This window comes from Ammodytes marinus, assembly GCF_949987685.1.
Source record: "Ammodytes marinus genome assembly, chromosome: 22".
Lineage (NCBI taxonomy): Eukaryota > Metazoa > Chordata > Actinopteri > Uranoscopiformes > Ammodytidae > Ammodytes > Ammodytes marinus.
In genome coordinates, this window is record NC_137226.1 from 4652552 (window position 1) to 4673303 (window position 20752).

The 20752-nt window shown below is 42.1% G+C and overlaps 1 protein-coding gene across 2 annotated transcripts in view; it reads left to right on the forward strand.

The window, feature by feature from the left end:
- apaf1 (apoptotic peptidase activating factor 1) overlaps window positions 1-20752 on the forward strand; it is a 71991-nt gene that overhangs the window by 4153 nt on the left and 47086 nt on the right. For both annotated transcript variants that reach the window (XR_013845439.1, XM_080050735.1), the window contains exons 6-25: window positions 1379-1491; window positions 1960-2085; window positions 2624-2862; window positions 3276-3443; window positions 3613-3744; window positions 4254-4367; window positions 4949-5133; window positions 6105-6231; window positions 6517-6642; window positions 7161-7304; window positions 7950-8075; window positions 9002-9148; window positions 10263-10391; window positions 10684-10809; window positions 11233-11352; window positions 11877-12002; window positions 14521-14646; window positions 16170-16301; window positions 16676-16801; window positions 18961-19086. Coding sequence is in view for 1 of the 2 variants with exons in the window: in XM_080050735.1 (XP_079906861.1) it covers window positions 1379-1491; window positions 1960-2085; window positions 2624-2862; window positions 3276-3443; window positions 3613-3744; window positions 4254-4367; window positions 4949-5133; window positions 6105-6231; window positions 6517-6642; window positions 7161-7304; window positions 7950-8075; window positions 9002-9148; window positions 10263-10391; window positions 10684-10809; window positions 11233-11352; window positions 11877-12002; window positions 14521-14646; window positions 16170-16301; window positions 16676-16801; window positions 18961-19086 (2758 nt within the window). In the remaining variant the exon portion in view is untranslated. The remainder of the gene's footprint in view (window positions 1-1378; window positions 1492-1959; window positions 2086-2623; window positions 2863-3275; window positions 3444-3612; window positions 3745-4253; window positions 4368-4948; window positions 5134-6104; window positions 6232-6516; window positions 6643-7160; window positions 7305-7949; window positions 8076-9001; window positions 9149-10262; window positions 10392-10683; window positions 10810-11232; window positions 11353-11876; window positions 12003-14520; window positions 14647-16169; window positions 16302-16675; window positions 16802-18960; window positions 19087-20752) is intronic.

Genomic DNA, 20752 nt, shown 5'->3' on the forward strand with positions numbered 1-20752 from the left:
TGCCGTTTTTTTTAATGGGAGATTTCACCGTGTACGGGTTCACGTCTGGTCGTGAGCGGGCTGCAGGAGTGTCACTTCTCCATGAAGTGTCAGCTTCACGTAAGAGTCCGGTGTGGGACCATTTTTTCAAACTATTGATAAAAAACAATGCAGTGCAAAATATGCAGCATAAGTTAAACACTATGACGTTAAATCACCTTAGAAACACACAATGCCTTCGTCCGATCACAGCAGCGTTTCACCGTGAGATCTCGCCAGCGAGTGAGCCGCTGCGCAGATGAACTGTGGTTTGTGGCTAAAATAATAACCGGGGATATTCTCCCCGTTAGCGATTTCAATGGGAAAGACTTCCGCGATCTGATTGAATGTCTCGAGCCTGAAAACACAGTGCAAAACTGCGCGACTATAGGAACTGTACAGTGAGCGGAGTCCCTCCGTTAGTTTCTGTCTACAACCGACACAATCACCGGAGACGCATTCACAGCGTTTAAATAAAGCCTCTCATTTGTATTACCATTGGGGCTTTGATGCAAATACTGCAACATTACGGCGGCAGATAAAGGAAAAGCGCAGTTATCATTTTCTGCACCTCAACCTCTGCTGTGGGAAGAAAGAAAGGGGGCAAAGCAAGTCGATTGATTTGTCGACTCGCAGGCGGACGGTAGGCAGCTCTGCCAACGGAGCGAGAGTGCACCCGCTTGTTGCTCCGCCTGTCAAAACGCCCACGTATCGGTTGTCCACTGGCCTTTCATTAAAAAAAAATATTTTATAGCCTATTAGGTTTATTATATTGAGTCTTAAATAAACACTGCTTTCATTCCGACTCTCAACGCGCATTTCAATGAACCATGATGTAGTCTACAAAAAGATACTGAACTGTGATTGGCCAGTCACTGGCCCGCCCGGGCCAGTGACTGGCCAATCAACTTGCCCTGCATATGATTTTACTGGCCCCGGGCCATCGGGCTATACGTTATGTCGAACCCTGTAATGGCACATTATATACAATACAGATTAAAACAGTTAGTACCAACAATGATACGACTCAGTTATTATTTATAGACAAGTATGCACAAGTATTTAAAATAGTAAAAAAAAAGATAGATTAAGAAAGGATGAAAACTCTGGCTCACCAGAATTAAAAAAAGATTTAGAAGATTGGTGTAAGGATAGGTTTGTGGTAAAATTTGGTGCTTTGGAATATTTCCAGTAGTTTTCAGTTGGATAGTTCCTGTAGGGTATAGGGTTGAACTAGGTAGAAATTGTATTTTGTGTTGTTAATAACTGCAAGAAGACTAGACACCTTTGTACGTGTGTCTTTGTCTTGCTGTAGTTGCTGTGGTAAACGTCGCTCTCTTTCTGTCTGTTTGTGTTTCAGATCTCTGCTGATTCTAGACGACATCTGGGACAGTATGGTGCTGAAGGCCTTTGATATCCACTGTCGGATACTTCTGACCACCAGAAATAGAAGCCTCACTGATTCTGTTGGCGGTATGTTGCCTGGATACGTACTCTCAATTCTCACAAATGCAAAAAGTCGAATGAATGACAGATAATTTTTATTTACCCTGGGGAAGAAGTTTAAAGGTGCACTATGCAGTCTCAGAAGAGGGTGATTTGTTTACTTTTGCATATCCTGCAATTACTTTACAAAACATACTGTTTTCTCTACATGTAATTCGTAGTATTGAATAATTCTATCATCATAAATCAAAACTAAATTATTGCGAGGAACCTGGAACCAAACGTAAGAATAGAATATGTTTGTAAACCAAAACTGTGGACCCTGCTGCTGTAAACAACAACAACAGTGAAACAGTAAGTTTTCTAACTTCGAACAGTGTTCCAGGGATCACATTTGCCTGTGAGGAAAGTTTGTTTATTTGAGGATATATCTTATAAAATGTTCACTTCTCTGACACATCCAAAATGACATAGTGCAACTTTTTTTATGTGTAGGTGCTAAACGTGAGGTGGAAGTGGAGAGTGGCCTGGATGAAAAGAAGGGACTGGAGATCCTGGCTCTGTACACTCAGATGAAGAACCTTCCTGAGGAGGCTCGCAGCATCGTCAGAGAATGCAAAGGTCTGTCAACTGAAACTGATACTCTTAATGCAATATGTCATTGTTTTTAAAAGTGCCGCGAGAGGGGCGCCCTTAGCTCAGTTGGTAGGGCGTCCCCCCATTGGCCTCGGCCAGCAGCGGACCTGGGTTCGATTCCAACCCGCGGTCGTTCTCTGCATGTCACTCCCCTCTCTGCCCCATTTCAACTCTATCTCTACACTATCAATAAAGCATAAAAATGCCCAAAAAATATCTTAAAAAAAACCAAGACCATCGGTGCAAAGAATGCTATTTTTACATCGGTTTTCTTAATGCCTTTGTCATGGGTACGCTCACCCAGGAACAACAGCTGGCGTAGTAAAAACACTACCCCTATTGTCCAAATCAGGTGCAAGAATAATAATAAGTTTGTATTCCCTTAAATTGTAGATATAAACAACCCTTCAAAATGAATGGAAAATAATCCTAACTCAAATTTAGTCATGTTGCACGACTCTTATAGGCTCCAATCTTATTATTTATGGGGCTTTTGCTTTTGCTACCGTATTGTGTCTCCCAGGTTCCCCTCTGGTAATGTCCCTGATCGGGGCTCTGCTCAAAGAGAAACCCGGCCGTTGGCGCTACTACCTCTGCCAGCTGCAGCAGAAGCAGTTCAAGCGGATACGGAAGTCCTCGTCTTACGACTACGACGCGCTGGACCAAGCCATGGCCGCCAGCATCGAAGATCTGCCCGACGACCACCGAGAGCTCTACAAGGACCTGACTGTGCTGGAGAAGGACGTCAAGATCCCCGCTAAGGTTTGTTTGGCTACACAACAACAACCGCTGTGGTCGCACAACGCTCTTAATGGATTTATTTATGAGTCAGCGATTCTGGAGAACGCTTGTTGAAAAAAAAAAAAAAATCACCTTTTTGTCAAAATCAGTGAAAATATCCTCACGATCCACTACCTGTCCATAGTGTGTGTGCGCGCTGAAAAAAGTGTTAATACACAGCTTAGGCTCTGTAAATAAGCATGTTTGCTAGCCCCCCTTTGTTTACATAGTTACCCTGATTTTGACAAAGTGATTTTGACAACAAACGTTCTCCAGAATCGCTGACTCCACCTTTTAAAATTTCCAAAACTGATCGTTTTTATTAAGCACATTGAATTCCACTATATCCACCATATGAAGATACACAGGGGCTACAATACTGTTCCTTCCCTCAGGTGCTGTCTGTTCTGTGGGACATGGTGCCAGAGGAGGTGGAGGACATTCTGGAGGAGTTTGTCAACAAGTCTCTGCTGTATGTGGACAGCAACAATAAGCCCTACCTGTACTACCTCCACGATCTACAGCTGGACTTCCTGGTGGAGCAGAATCGCACTCACCTCGAGGTTAGTTTGGATGCAAGCCTAGAAAAAGCTACAACTGTTGTTCTTTCAATCTTTTTCTTTATTTGGCACTGTAGCTTCTTAAGTCACAGAGGCCAGGGTCTGCATGTGTGTTCAGTTGTATTAACACTCTTTCATTGTGTGTGTGTGTGTGTGTGTGTGTGTGTTTCAGATCCTTCACTCTAAGGTTGTGCATCAGTACCAGCAGCACTACAGAGACGGACCTCCCACCTCAGGAGATGAGGAATGTCTCTACTGGATCAGATTCCTGACTTACCACATGGCCAAAGCCAACCTCTTCCAGGTAACACACACACTCACTCACTCACTCACTCACTCACTCACTCACTCACTCACTCACTCACTCACTCACTCACTCACTCACTCACTCACTCACTCACTCACTCACTCACTCACTCACTCACTCACTCACTCACTCACTCACTCACTCACTCACTCACTCACTCACTCACATACACACACACGCACTCATGCATACATTTCAGTCATTCAAATGATTAACTAGTGATAATTGTTCTAAAACCACATAGGTTTTTGTAGGCATGTGTAGAGAAATGTTCCTGACGTAATGCATTACAGTGGAACACAATTCTTTTGACTGAGCATTGATGTGGTCATTTTGCCTCTGTGTGTCACATGATGATGATGTATATTTATAAGGGAAAAACCTTCTTTGGCAGTCGGTATAAATGTGACAGAGACTTTACAATACAAGAGGCTGTGTTACTTCACCAATGTCTTTATGTCTCTCTCTCACCCTATCTCTCTCTCTCTCTGTCTCCCTGTGTGTAGGAGCTCTACTCACTCATGTTCTCTCTGGACTGGGTCAGCCTTAAGGCCCGGGTCATGAGTCCAGCTAACCTCATCAACGACTATGTGGAGTATGGACCTATTCTGGACAAAGAGGTTAGCGCACAACAATAAACCTTTACCTTATTGTAGCCCCTTTCACAAATGCACTGTGACTCTGAAATGTTCTGGAGTTTTAAATAAGGGTCGGAAGCGTTTTTAATATCTCTTAATTGCTATTTCTAATGTCTAATCTTGATGTATTTTAGGCCACTTTGAATGGCCTTGTGTCTGGTTTGTGCTATAGAAATAAACCTGCCTTGCCTTCTTTGGTTAGTCGCTAATTTTTAACTGTCGCAAGAGATTACAATTATAGCAGGTGAGGGTGCCAGTGCCACCCTTTCTTTTTTCTTAAAAATGTCACCTGCCATCAGGTAGGAGAAAGCAGGCTATCTGACTCCATCTGTCTTCCTTTGCCCCTATAACACTCTTTATGGGGCACTCCATTGGCGTAGTGGATAGAGCGCTTACCATATTGGCTCTGGCCTTCGTTGCAGTGGTCACGGGTTCAGATCTGACCCGTGGACCTTTACTGCAGGTCATCCCCCCTCTCTCTCCCCATTTCATCTCTGTACTATCTAATAAAGCTTGAAAATGCCAAAAATCTATAATGCTCTTTATGTCCTCTCCCCTCCCAGAACAGTGAAGTGCGCAGTCAGTTCCAGGAGTTTCTGTCTCTGACCGGTCACCAGTTGGAGCAGCGGCCCTTCCCTGACGTGGTGCAGTTGGCTCTGTCTCAGCCGCACACCTCCGAGGTCTACAGACAGGCTCTGCTACAGGCACAGGGCCACGCACGCACAGGCAAACTCTACTTTGACTGGCTGTATGTACGCAAGCAAGGAAGCTGATATTTTTAGTTTGTTTTCTGTTTTTTGTTTTGAAGATTATTTAAAAGGTGAAATGGGGGAAGAGGGGAATGACATGCAGAGAACGACCACGGGCTGGATTTGGACCTGTGGTCTGCTGCTTCTCAACTCTACTTTGAGCTTATTATTTATTTTTATTTTTTCTGATGTGGGAATGTTTTAAAGGGATAGTGCAGTATTTATGAAGTGGGGTTGTATGAGGTACTTAGGAATAGTTAATATGTTACATTATGGAGATGGCAGTCAGCACAGTCACTATGAGGAGTTTGGGGAAGAAGTCGCGTTTGCAGAGGTTAGCCTTGTGCTGTTGCAGAGGGGGTCAGATGAAACAAGTGTTTTCTGTGTGGTTCCTATTAGCTATACCTAAGGACCTCAATACCACCCCACTTCATAAATACCGAACGATCCCTTTTTTGCTCAAGTTAAAGCCAAGTGATTCGCACTGGCTTTGTTGTGCATTTACACTATGCATCAGTTATCTTTTAAAAGGGAAAACATTTTTGTTCACTACAAATTGTGCAAGTTTAGTTGACACATATTGAGATGAAAGCTACTTGGCTTGCATTTCTTTCATTTTGTCATGTTGAATATTCTGCTTAAATTCTCATTCATAAAACAGCATGTGTAAATTGGCAGAAATATACTCTCCTTGTTCTTGAAATATGCAGTTATTGTGTGAAAATCAAAGCTTCAGAAATGGAACAATGCAAAGGCCACACATTTTCTTATTTAAAGAGACGGGCATGCAACTTGGTCTTCTTCTTTCATTTGATTTGGCTTGTGCAAGAGTAGTTCTAGTTAACAGGGCAATAACCTGTATGTTCTTAGGCTTATATTCAGTATATACTGCATACAATGGTGATCATCATAGGCTGTGTATGTGTTATGTATGTGATGTAATTTGTGTTTTGTATTTTTTCTGGTCCAGGAATAAAAACAGTGTAGAGAGTCTGTCTCGTCTGGTGATCCACCCCCACCAGGGCTCCATCTACTCCGCCTGCTTCTCCCACGATGGAGCCAAGATCGCCTCCTGTGGAGCCAGCAAGACACTCAAGGTATTCCAGTGAATTGAACTGAATTGAATTAAATGCATTTATTTCAGATACAAAACAAAACAAAAAGCATGTAAAAAAAATAATCTAATTATTTCACAAATAAGAAAAATAAAAAGCATATTCCATATATTCAATTGATATGCCTGTAAAGGAGTAGGAAAACGTATAACTCGTATTTAATCTTACCCCCATTGTTGTATAGCTTTTTTTAACAGGAAAAAGGTAAATATGAACATACAGTATATATTGTCTTGGTAACGGTTTTCATGGTACCTGTGCGCTCAGGTGTTTAGAAGCACTTCAGGTGAGAAGCTGACGGAGATCCAGGCCCATGACGACGAGGTGCTCTGCTGTGCCTTCTCCCCTGACGACCGTCTCCTAGCAACCTGCTCTAGTGACAGGAAAGTCAAGGTGAGTCCAGATATGTCCACCCAAAAAAAATCACATAAAAAATCAAGCACAATTCTGTTAGTCAATTATTTTCAATCATAAAGGTGCACTATGTCACTTTTGGGTTTGTCCGAGAAGTTTCCTAAGATATCTTCTCATAACTGCTAAAATAAGCTTTCCTCACAGCAAAATTGGATCCCTGGAACACTATTTAATATACTTTTTCACTTACGATTGTTGTTTACAGCAGCAGGGTTTCACAGTTTGGGTTACATATTCTAGTATTACATTTGGTTCCAGTCGTCTTAAAATAACTTCTCTTTTGATTTATGATGATAGAAGAATTCAATACTACGAAATAGATCTAGACTAAGTAATGTTTTACTACCTAACTCCAAGCTCTGCAAACATAAATAAACCCCCCTATTCTGAAACTGCATAGTGCACCTTTTTATTTTTTTTCACAATATATTTATTTATTGATTTTTTTTTTTCTTTGCATTGTGTACCTAAAATTCTTGATACTGTGCGTGTCTTAGGTGTGGAGCGTGGAGCGAGGAGCGAGGCTGTTGAGGGTGTTTGAGGAGGAGCATGAAGAGCAGGTCAACCACTGTCAGTTCACCAACACCACACGGCTCCTCCTGCTGGCCACCTGCTCCAATGACAAGTTCCTCAACGTTAAGGTGTGTGTGAGACACGTCTGTTTGTTTAGCATATAGACGCCTGTCTTGTTGTGACGTATTGCTTTCCCTTCTTAGTTTGTTCGATCTCCCTCTTCACAAGTAGGATTTTTTTGCAATACAAGAGTAAACTAGAAAATGCTCCCATCCATAAGTAAAATGTGAGACTTTCACTTTGAAAATCTCTACAATAGTACAGTAAAAAAGATTTTTGTTTTGACTGCGTTATGCAACTACAACAGTCATTGGCAGAACTTATGGATAAATAATTTTTTTATCAAAGTCTCAACTTTCAATATTCTACTACACCAGCTGTTGTTCCTGGGTGAGCGTACCCATTCTTTGGTCTTGTTTGCTGTTACATGTAATTTATGATCATCAGAGGAAATATTAGACTGTTTCAGAAATATTTCAAAGTTCCTCATAGCACCTTTAAGTATTAAACAAACAAATGCTGTGTTTCTAACTCTCTCTCTGCCCTCTCTCTATTCTCTCTTTCTCTTAATTTATTCCTCATTTTCACTGTCTCTCTCTCTCTCTCTCTCTCTCTCTCTCTTTATTTATTTATTTATTCCTCATTTTTACTGTCTCTCTCTCTCTCTCTCTCTCTCTCTCTCTCTCTCTCTCTCTCTCTCTCTCTCTCTGCAGTTGTGGAACCTGAACAAGCCCTCGTCCCAGAACACGGTGTTTGGACACTTTGAGCCCGTCAACCACTGCTGTTTCTCCCCTAACGACGCCTACGTGTCCACCGCCTCTAACGATGGAACCGTTAAGGTGACTGCCATCAAACTAGATACCTGTAAAACTATGCTTTTCTAAGGCAATGTACATAAATATCTTATTTAATGTGTGAGTTGGAGAGGCCCTGTAACTTTTTGTATTTATCATGTGTAAAATCACTACAAAACCTTTAAGTTATGGATTTCTACCTGATTACTCTTTTCATGTAGTTCCTTCAAAGTGTACCCTTATTAACTTCATCATTTACATAGTAATTTAGCTCTTTACTTTGTCAATTTATAATTAGCGTAATTAATTTGTGATGTGTCCAATTACAGAATAATTGACTTAATTGCTTCGTAATTAACTTCATTAATTTACATAATGAGATCAATTATGAAGAGAATAAGCTCAATCATTTCCCTATTTATTCTATCCCTGACCAATAGTATCCTAGTTTTTAAAAAGAAACCCATTTCTGTTTAATAAAAAAAAAGTCAAAGGTGCACAATGTAACTTTGGGTACTTCAGAGAAGTGAACATTTTCTAAGGTTTATTCTCATAACGGAATATGCGAATGTTCCTCACAGGACAAATTGGATCCTTGGAACACTGTTTGAAGTTAAAAAGCTTCCTGAAAAGTCACTGTTTCACTGTTGTTGTTTACAGAATAAGGGCCCACAGTTTGGTTAAAAAACATATTCTAGTCTTACATTTGGTTCCAGGTTCCTATCATCACAATTTAGTTTTGTGATGATAGAATTATTAAATACTAAGAATTACAGGTAGTGAAAATGTGTTTTGTAAATGAACTGCAGGCTCTGCAAGTTTAAAATAATGAATAAATCCCCCTGCCCTTAAACTGCATAGTGCACCTTTTTAAAGATGAGATGTGGTCTTTTATTACTTGTGGTTTGTTAAATCATGATGATGTCCTGACATACTCTCCTGTGTGTCTCTGTGTCCCTACACGTCCGCAGCTCTTTCAGGTGTCGTCGGCCAATGAGTGGAAGACGCTGAACGTGAGGGAGGAGTTAGGAGGGAGCGAGGAAGACGTCATGGTGAAGTGCACCACCTGGACCGCCGACGGCAAACGCATCATATGTGCTGCCAGGAACGCTGTGCTGGTGAGTGGGGCTGGCAAGCTTCTAGAATCCCACCATTAGATTAGATTCTATTCAATTCTGATTCCTGGGGTCAAGATTCGATTAAAAAAAAACTATTTTCGAATAAAAAAGAAAAGAAAAAGAGGATTTCAGGATCTACTCCAGTCCACTGTGTGCAAAGAGGCGTTGTGGCAAATTATGGCATGAGGGCAAATTAAAATCCATGTCTTATTTATCTTCATTTAAGTCTACTTTAATGTGATGATTGTAATGCATGTGAGTGTAAGTCAACGTTACAGGCGGTAGTAAAATACATATTTAAAAATGAATAAATAAATAAACCAAAATTCTATTTTTTTTTAATCGATTTTGGCAAACTATGAATAGATTTAACATTGCACGAGATAGAAATATCAATTTTTACATAATTTTTTTCAACAACCCTTACTAGTGAGCTGCTGCAGGCTATTGTTTGCTGTGGTGTGTAGTAGGTGGTGTTGTTGTTGTGTGGGGAGTGCGTGCCGAATGTGCGATAAAGAAGGTTTGAATGGTGTTTGGATGTGGATCTGTTTTGTCCTACATGTCTCAGCTGCTGTTGCAGATACAAATCCAATTCGGCAAGAGGGTTCTCTTTGTCCTCTCTGCCCTTGTTGTAAGTGTCTGGTTTCATTGAGGGAGACGGGGGAAAGAGAGGCTGTTTGTCAGTGTGTCTTCTTGGGATTCTAAAGAGTGTGTATCCTGGTTGTAAATATGAACAGCAGCCCTCTCTCCTAAGCTTCACCAAATTAAGTCAGTGTTGTCCCTTAAACAGTCTTGTCTGTATCTTCTACTTCCTAGTGCATCTTCATTAGTTTGCATTCTAGGAAATATCTGAGCTTATTTCGTTTAGTTTAAGGAGTGAGAAATTGAGACTTAAATGTTGCTTTAACGTTTTCTTTGGTCTTTAAACTTCATGCACATGCTAAGGGAAATAAGGAAGGAAGAAAGCTGTCATATATCTAAGATTATTATTTCAAATTGTAAAATGTAATAATTTTTCATCAAATTTTTTTACAAGTCTGAAGTAGTAAAAGCAGCCATTTTGTGCCCATCCAACCTGAATGGACTGGCTGTCATTCTGTGTCTGTTTCTCCAGGTGTTTGACGTGGAAACATCTGATATGCTGTTGGAGATCAGACCCAATCGCCTGAGCACAGTGCAATACTGTCACGCCTGTCCTACCAGCAACCTGCTGGCTATCGCCTTCTCAAACTACGCCGTAGAGGTAAAATACAATACTAACACAGACACAATCACAATATACAGTGTATTCAGTGTCCTTTTTCTTAATCTAAAGTAAAATGTTCAAAACATTTATCTATAATTAAAGGTGCAGTGAGTGTATAATATCTAAATATTTAGTGGTGAAAGTTCTAGAATGCAACACTCACTGGGTAACCATACTATAATAGATAATAAATCATGTTCTATAGGAGATTTAGCAGTGATTGATTTATGCATTTGTGTGTGTGTGTGTGTGTGTGTGTGTGTGTGTGTGTGTGTCTGTGTCTTGCCAGTTGTGGGACTTGGAGGCCAATAAGAAGATGGCGGACTGCAGCGGTCACCTGAGTTGGGTCCAGCGTGTCCAGTTTTCTCCCGACGGCTCTCAGCTGCTCTCCTGCTCTGACGACCAAACAGTCAGGGTAAGACCCACTAACTCTCTGTCTCTCTCTCTCACTCTCTCTTTCTCTCTCTCCTTCTCTCTCTCTTTACACACAGGCGGCAGAGAAGTCATTAAAGGTGCTCTGAGGAACTTTCCGATTGTGTTAATTCTTGCACCCCCTTTGGACAAAAGCGGTAGTTTTTTTTCTACGCCAGCTGCTGTTTCTGGGTGAGCCATGACAAAGGCATTAAGAAAAACTAATATAAAAACGGCATTTTCTGCACTCATGGTCTAGTTTGCTGTTACATGTCATTTTTGATCATCAGAGGGAAAATGAGACTGTTTCAGAAATATTTAGAAGTTCCTCGTAGCACCTTTTTTCAGGAGGGCTCACATCAGAGAACATATAATGTACGGTAATGTTCTATTCGAGTCTGTTGTTACCGTCTTGTGTGTCTTGCAGTTATGGGAGACTAAGAAGGTGCACACCTCCTCAGCTGTCTGCCTGAAGAGGGACTCTGATGTTCTCTTCAACAACGATGACATCATAGTGTCGGCCGCAGACAACTGCAACAGACTGCAGGTGAGGCGGAATGAATAAAGCAACAATGTGAAGTGATAATGTGACTGTGGTAGGATGGCCTAGAGGACAGTGGAGCTGACCAGTAACCATGGTCGCTGGTTCGTTCCCCAGCACCGGACAGGTTGTGTGTTACGTGTAAAACTAGCGGTGGCTGGTGCCCACCATCTCTACAATTGTGTCCTTGAGCAAGACACTTAACCCAATAAACTGCTCCATGGGTGCTGTACTATGGTTGACCCTGCGCTCTGACGCCCTCCGAAGTGTGGTAACTTGAGAGGGATATGTGAGAAGACAAATTTCAATGTTCCTTGTGTTAATTGACTAATTAAGAAACTCAACATCTTTGAGCATGAGATCAAGTGCAGAGCAAGTGAGACGTATTTGTCATGTGCCATTATCAGTTTGTCATAGAAAACTGTGTGTGTGTGTGTGTGTGTGTGTGTGTGTGTGTGTGTGTGTGTGTGTGTGTGTGTGTGTGTGTGTGTGTGTGTGTGTGTGTGTGTGTGTGTGTGTGTGTGTGTCAGGTTCGTGACGGCAGGGCAGGTTCAGTGCTGTTCCAGTCTGAGGAGATGTCGTCCAGGATCCGGTGTACATCTATGTGCAGAATGCCCTCTGCTGTGGCCCTGGGACGGGAAGACGGCACTGTACAGGTATATAAAGAAAAAACACATTCAGACTTTAAAAGTGCTCAGAGGAACTTTCAGTTTGTGTTGATTCTAGCACCCCCTTTGGACAAAAGCGATAGTGTTGACTGTTGTTACTATGCCAGTTGTAGTTCTGGGTGAGCGTAGGACAAAGGCATTAAGAAAAACTATATAAAAATAGCATTCTTTGCACTGATGGTCTTGTTTGCTGTTACATGTCATTTATGATCAACAGAGGAAAAATAAGACTGTTTCAGGTAAATGTAAAAGTTCCTCGTAGCACCTTTTTAATTGCATCAAGTCCAAATCAATTATGAGCTTGTAGTCCCTTGAGCCAACACCAGAGGGAGCTCCTGTGTTGGCTGGAGCCAGTGAGCACTGCAGTGGAAAATACTTAATTTCCCTCTTCCCTATAATATTAAGAACCAGTTTACTGTAGGAAAGCATCCGTAATATTTCATCAACCACAATGTGTCAGCCTTGCATTTCTATTGTGATTATTATGTGTGTGCAATGTAAGATGTGTGCAGGCAAAGACAGAGTGTGTTTCTTTATGACTGGAAAAAGTTGAATTGCTAGTGTGTTTGTGTGTGTGTGTGTGTGTGTGTGTGTGTGTTTGTGTTCGTGTGTGTGTATGTGTGTATTGTGTGCATTGTGTGCTAGGAAGCAGGGCTGACGGCTAGGCAGGTACTGAGGATGGTTGGCTGCAGGATCCGCCGGCTGTTGACCTCCTACAGGGGTTTACTGCTGGCCGTAGGGCTGAGCACAGGCAGCGTGCAGGTAGGGTAGGGAAAGACAGGGTGTTTTAAGGGTAGTATCTGTTTTGTACGTGTGTCAGAAACCCTTTAGAAATCACCTTAAATAACACATATAAACATACAGCAAATAAAATGTAAGTGTGTGTGTTTTGCGTTTTTAAAATGCTTGTGTATAGATCATTGACTACTAGAAAGATCTTACTGCTTTCACTGTATTTTTAGTTTTTTTTGTATGAGTTCTCATAGTCAATAAACACAAGCAGATTCACACATGGTCAGTCACACAAGGTTATGGAAATGAGTTTTTCCGCTAATGGATGTATCAGTAATCACGTCCTATCGTGCTTCAACACTGACCATCTCAATCTTTCACCATTTTTACAGTTTTTCCTTGATTTAATTTCTGTTCGGCAAAGCTTTAGCAAATTTACTTAGTTTACTCCCGCGGTACTGTTCCACATCTTTCCTCTGAACATAAGCTGCTTTTAAATTTGTTTATTAATATTATAATTATTTTGTTAACACCCCCTCGGGCTTTTTCCTGACTGCACCATCCCAGAAATCCCTGAGCCGGATGTGTAAAACTTGTGAATCTTGACAAACATTACCGTTGACTCGGCGTGCCCTGAAGCTTGTTCGGCTCAGCTGCATTTTAACCTTCTCCTCTGAGATGATTTTAGTGGCTGGTAGAACAGCAAATCCTCATGTCATTATACTTTGCAAATTACAGTTGCTGCGCTTCCACTGTACTTATTTAAACTCCATGTTTAAAGTACTTTTACTTGTATTTCCGTGCTTAAATTCATAATGATTTTTTACAATCAAGTTGATTTTTTTTTTTTTTCTTTTTTTTTCTTATATAACTTCCAATAATTTCCCCAAAAAATGTTTTGTTAAAATTGTGGCTATTGTGCAAAGACATCTATCCTGTGAGAGAAAGCATAACAAAGCTGTTTTTAGCTGCGGCATTTCACCTCAGCTTTTACATTCCTCCCTCAAAATGTGACTGTTTGTCGGGAAGTTTTGGTGAAGCTTTTCCGGGACACTTTTCCTCCCAGAGTTCATCTTGGCAAACATTAGCTATCATTTGAGGCTCTTACATAGATATTCTAAACTCAGGATTGGGAACCTTATAGGGGACTTCTTGGTACAGTAGAGCACTGTATTCACATCATTGTTGTGACTATGTATCATCTAACATCTACCATACAGTTATTTTTAGGCAAACTAATATGTTGCTGTGAAACAAACATGACAACGTTGGTCTGTCCTTCTGTCTGTCTGCTGGTTGGGTCTATCGCCTTTGTTGTTTATATTCTTTAGTGAATACACATTAAGGTGCAATATGCAACTTTTGGTAGCACTAAACACAAACCATAATAGTGACCATGATAAACTCTAGAATTGCCAAATTTGGGCATGTTAGTACTGTTATTGTAGCACTGAGCTCCAACCACCACTATTCCTAAGTTTTTTTTTTTTGTTTTTTGTTTTTTTTTGTTTTTAAGAATTTTTTGGGGCATTTTTATGCTTTTATTAGACAGTTTTGAGAGACAGAGAAGAAATGGGGCAGAGAGGGGAATGACATGCAGAGAACTGACCATGGGCCGGATTCTAACCCGTGGTCTGCTGCTTCTGAGGACTGAGCCTCTATGGGACTATTCCTTGGTTAAGCCTCACAGAGCTGCTAGCATGGGCTGTAGACTCTTATAGCCTTGTTGCTGTTAATGTGGATGCTAATGTGTGTGTGTGTGTGTTGCTTGCAGGTGTTGGAGGTGCCCTCTGGAAAGCTCCTAGCCTCTCTACTGGGACACAGCAAGACGGTGCTGCACTGCCGGTTCAGCCCGGACGGCCAAACGCTCATCACATCCTCAGAGGACACCACCATACGGGTAAAGGGCCACAAACTACTGTCTCCTCCTGCTCCTCTTCAATTGGTCTGCCTGTATTTGTTCTATGTTTTTGTGATCTCTTAAAATGCGATTTCTATTGTCTTATCTTGATGTAGTTTGTGCCCCTTGTGTCTGAATTGTGTAATAGAAAGGAACTTGCCTTGACTTCAGTGTTCAACGTGTGTGTGTGTGTGTGTGTGTGTGTGTGTGTGTGTGTGTGTGTGTGTGTGTGTGTGTGTGTGTGTGTGTGTGTGTGTGTGTGTGTGTGTGTGTGTGTGTGTGTGTGTGTGTGTGTGTGTGTGTGTGTGTGTGTGTGTGTGTGTGTGTGTGTGTGTGTGTGTGTGTGTGTGTGTGTGTGTGTGTGTGTGTGTGTGTGTGTGTGTGTGTGTGTGTGTGTGTGTGTGTGTGTGTGTGTGTGTGTGTGTGTGTGTGTGTGTGTGTGTGTGTGTGTGTGTGTGTGCGTGTGTACGCGTGTGTGTGTGTGTGTGCGTGTGTACGCGTGTGTGTGTGTGTGTGTGTACGCGTGTGTACGCGTGTGTACGCGTGTGTACGGCACGCGTGTGTATTTGAGACCGTTCCGGTCCGTCAACCCCTCACCGTTCACGCTCTGTTGCTCCTTTCCCGTTTCCATCACTTCCTTCTCATCTTTTCCTTTTTGCTGACAGACCGTCCTTCCTTCCTTCACTCTCTGACAAGGAAGCAGCGGCGCCTCGTTTCCGTATTCAAACAACAACTGCTGTGTGTGTGTGTCTTTCTGTATTCAAAACAACTGCTGCCTTTTTGACATCACTATTCTCGGACAGTCCATTGCTGCTTTACTCAAGACGCTATTTAAAATTCATGCAGTTTGACGTGTGTGCGTAGGGTAAAGTGTGTGTTTAACATGTCCGTACAGAGACATACGCATAGGGAATGTAAAAGGAGATTTAAATGACACAGATGTTAGCAGGTGATTAATTGTTACATCTGGACCAATGACATGTCCCTTTTCAGAAGGAAAAATGTCCGACACGTTTACATACACAAGGGATGATTGATAGAATAATAGGGTCCGTCCTGCCCACACATCTTCTCTCTCTGCTCATTTAACTGCCAGCACACTGTCATAAAAAAATCTCTGTAAACTGATGTTGCAACAATAATTTAAACTCCATATATAATACATAATAGTACATACAAATAATACCTCTATTTGTTACAGCGGCACATAACTGCACCCTTAAAGGTTCTACGAGGAACTTTGAAATATTTCTGAATATTTTTCCTCCGATGATCATAAATGACATGCAACAGCAAACAAGACCATCAGTGCAAAGAATGCTTTTTTATATAGGTTTAAGTTTATAACGCCTTTGTCATTGGGTACGCTCACACAGGAACTACAGCTGGCGTAGTAAAAACACAAATTGAAATTTCCTCTGGGCACCTTTTAATTGCAGCTTCCTTTCCTGTTTTGTTAATTGATTGCTAGATGGTTTGAAGTTTAAGACTGTGTGTGTGTGTGTGTGTGCTGCCCCCTGTAGGTGTGGAGGTGGCAGTCAGGGGAGTGTACGGTACTGGAAGATCACAAGGAACAAGTCCGACGCTTCTCTCTGCTCTCCAACTCACACTCCGACTCAAGACTGCTGTCCTGGTCCTTTGATGGCACTGTTAAGGTAAAAACACACACGCGCACACACACACACACACACACACACACACACACACACACACACACACACACACACACACACACACACACACAGAAATATTAACAAAACAGTCAAAAGCAGCATGAAACATGGATTCCTACGCAGTAGGAAAATATAACACTTGTATAATCTAGCATCTAACTATTTGTATTCAGATGCCAAATATCGACTAAATAAATCGACCAAGAATTCTGGAAATTTGAGTCCAAAAGTATGGAATTTTTAAATGGAAAATGTGTAGGAACTGTAATATTGATCTCTTTTCTCTCTCTCTCTCTCTCTCTATCTCTATCTCTATCTCTCTCTCTCTCTCTCTCTCCCCCCCCCCCACCTACCAGCTGTGGGACACGGGCAGCGGAGAGAAGCTGCGCGACATCGAGGCTCATCGCGGAGCCATTTTGTCTTGCCATGTCTCGCCGGATGGAGGCCTCTTTGCCACCACCTCCGCTGACAAGACTGCTAAGGTTCAACACACACACTCACTCACTCACTCACTCACTCACTCACTCACTCACTCACTCTCAACTCAACTTCATCAAACTTCAATTATAACAATAATCACTTATCACTGTCTAAACAGAACATTTTCCCCACAACATGAGTAATACCACCACACACACACACACACACACACACACACACACACACACACACACACACACACACACACACACACACACACACACACACACACACACACACACACACACACACACACACACACACACACACAGGATGAGACATCTCTGTTTGTCCCTCTAGTAATACCGTGACCTATTACACATCAGCGTCTGCCCTTAGCTCAGACCGCCTTCCAATGTGATTACTTACAGCACGTACACATGGACGAGGGTTGTTGCTACAGGTGATATCTGTGTCTAAAAGTTTCTCTGGTGGGTTAGTGAGGGAGCGTAGAGGTTAGCGTCAGTGATCATTTAGCCTGTGAACCTGCCCACACACCCACTCACCCCCCCTGGCAGGCTCTCGCTAGCTGGCCTACAAACCCACACCACCTCCCCTGTCTGGAGGTAGTTTTTATTGCCAAGTTGCTGCAATTGACTTTGGCCTGACTTTGACTGACTCAGTGGGCTTTTTAACCTTTTCACACACAGCAGCTTTCAAATCAGAGCTTTTCCTTCCAATCATATACAGGGGAAGGAAACTGCACTGCACTGAGACGGTAGACCCATTCATACTGCTTTATACAGGGCACCTGCGGCGTCTTAAAAGTATTGGATTTAATATTCTCAAATAAGGCCCTTTTAAAAGTATTGAATTTCAGGTGGGCTTGTGGTGCAGTTGTTGTTATTTTTTCATAGCACTTTTGGATAAAGTAAATACTCATAATAGGGGTTGTTACATGACACATAGGCACTTTTTAATTTTGTTGAGTGTACACTCACTTCACAAAGGTATTGATACAGTATATCAACGTTAGTATATAATAAATGTTCTTTATTAAAAATACCTTTAAAATGCGTCAGATTTTTTTTATTATATTCTTCCTACTTCTGCTAGTATGCCCTTGATGTTGGCATTACATTTACTTACAGCCAACCTGGTCAATGGATAGTAGTGAGAGATAATGTGTGTTTTATGGATTTGGCTGTGTGTGTGTGTGTGTGTGTTGTGTTGTGGGGCTGGTTTGTTTACAGCCACATAGTCCTTGCTCTGCAGACCGAATCGGGAGCTTTGGTGGAAAAAAATACCCCCAAAAAAAACCCCAGTTCCCAGTCTCCATCCATCTGAAGGTCAAACCAAAAAGGCTCGGCCGCGACTGTCTTTGTTGGAGACCACAAAATGAGAGAGGGTTTCTGTTTCTGCTTTTTTCTTTTTGCTCCTCTCTCTCTCTCTCTTTCTGTCTTTCTCTCTCTCTCTCTCTCTCTCTGTCCGCATTTACTTTTTTCTCTTCACTTTTTTGACTGACCTTCAAAGGAATTGGGGACTCTGTGTGAAGGCATAGACTAGTTAGACCGGCTGCCAAATGAAGTGTCTAATTATGTTAGCAGTGTGTGTTACTTTCTGTGCGGCGCAGGATGGGACTAGCAGGGTTAGGGAAGGAACACAGGGAGAGAAAGAGGAGGAATAGAAAATGGAGGAGAGGCAGAAAGTTGGGGAAAGGCAAACAAGTGAGAGAGAGTGAGATAGCACTCATTAACAGTTTCTTCATTGGGCTGTAGCAGTGTAACAACATTAACACTGTTGCACTGTTGTTTGTCCTTGTAAGACCTATTAAACAGGCAATGTTTATTATTAACTGCTGTTCATAGAGTTACAACAGTATTTTTATAATGATATTTAAATATATAATTAACAGTATACCACACTTTCACCCCGTGCTATAGAAAAAGATGGCTCAGTCTTCTTTTAAATGGGTCCTAACGGTAGTTGTACTGTGTGTGCGTACTGAAATGAAATATGTTGATGATGATACACAGCCTACGCTCTGTAAACTGGTATGTAAACAAAGTTTGTGTAACAAACAAAGGGGGAGATACTCTCTTATTTTGACATAGTATTTTCCAGAATTGCTGACTTCACTTTTAATGATGGTATACCCAAATTGCTATTGTACCATTGTTTGCTCCCAGTCTTCCTCACTGTGTTTCTCTCTGTTCTGTAGCTGTGGCACTGTGAGTCGTGGCAGTGCGTCCACACACTCGCCGGACACCAGGACTGTGTCCGGAGCTGCCGGTTCTCCTGGGACAACCGCCGCCTAGCAACGGGAGACGACAACGGAGAGATCCGGGTACGTGTTGGAAAAACACTCAGCATTTTCCTTTAACCCTTTGTATTGTTTTGGTTTTTCCTATCAGTTTACTTGTCCAGGAATTCCGGCTGTGTTAAGTTATCTTTATCAGTCAATTTACAAAAAGGCTACATTGAAATTCGGCTTTTTTCGCATATCCCCTCTCAAGTTACCACACTTCGGAGGGGTTCACAGCGAAGGGTCAGCCATAGTACAGCGCCCCTGGAGCAGTTTGGGGTTAAGTTCAAGCTCAATGACACAATGGTAGAGATGGTGGGCACCGTAGATGTAATAGCAGCCGCCACTAGTTTTAATACTAACACCCTCCTGTCCGGTGCTGGGGATCGAACCAGCGACCTCATGGTTACTGGTCGACCCCTCTTTCCTCTAGTCCATCCTACCACCCATTTAAGAATGGAGTGGTTGATTGGTAATTTTAAAAAACAACAACGAAGGCTTCCCACTAAAGCCTCCTGCCTCAAAATACTCTCATCGGTGTGTCCACATGTTACTGGTATGAGAAGTAAATGACATTAAGCATTAAGTCATCCAATTTGCCGTGCAACATACAAAATCAGGCAATTACACCAGCTGTCAACATTTATTCCAGAGATGGCAGCTATAATTGCATCTATCTCATCGCTCATTTAGATAGAGTGCTCGGTGCTAATACATGATGATTGCTGCAGTGAGATGAGTTGGGGCTGAAGTGAGCAGGAGAGAGGAGGAGATGTCTGACAGTGGGAGGTGAAGGAGACGACTCAGGCTGCCAAATAGGATCCCTAAGGGTTTGGGTTCTGCACCGCTCGTACACACACACACACACGCACGCACACATGCACACACATGCACACACATACAGTCACACTAACTCGCTCGCTCGCTCGCTCGCTCGCTCGCTCGCTCACTCACTCACTCACTCACTCACTCACTCACTCACTCACTCACTCACTCACTCACTCACTCACTCACTCACTCACTCACTCACAGTCACACTCACTCGATCACTCACTCACTCGATCACTCACTCACTCGATCACTCACTCACTCACTCACTCACTCACTCACTCACTCACTCACTCACTCACTCACTCACTCACTCACTCACTCACTCACTCACTCACACACTCACACACTCACACACACACAGGTAGAGAGGTAAGATGTGCTGTTATGCCGGTCACCAATAGGTTAATGCCCTCTGTTGGCCCCCCAGAGCTGAACTGCTCCATTATCCAGAAAAACATGGACGTATCCATCAGACCCAATTACATAAAAGCACGCTGAAATCTCAACCCCTGTTTCTATGGCAACAAATGTGAGTCATTCGGCTGCAAAAAGCATGCCAAGTGTTAAATATAGCCCTCCGTACGTGTCATGTGTCATTGTCAAACGGACATGGGCATGTGAACTATTGCATAACCGCTGCAATCCACACGACATGCCGCAGCACTAGTGATGCTAAAATATACAATATACAATATACATATCTTTTTTATTATATATGTGGTGGTGCATTGTGGGTAATTTTTCATTTTGATTCACTGTGAATATATAAATGAGCTAATTCTCTTTATCTTCCATTATTTTGAACTTAAATGGTAATCTTGTCCATTTTTTTCTAAGACAAAAAAATGGATATTATGGCTGACACTTTATCCAATAG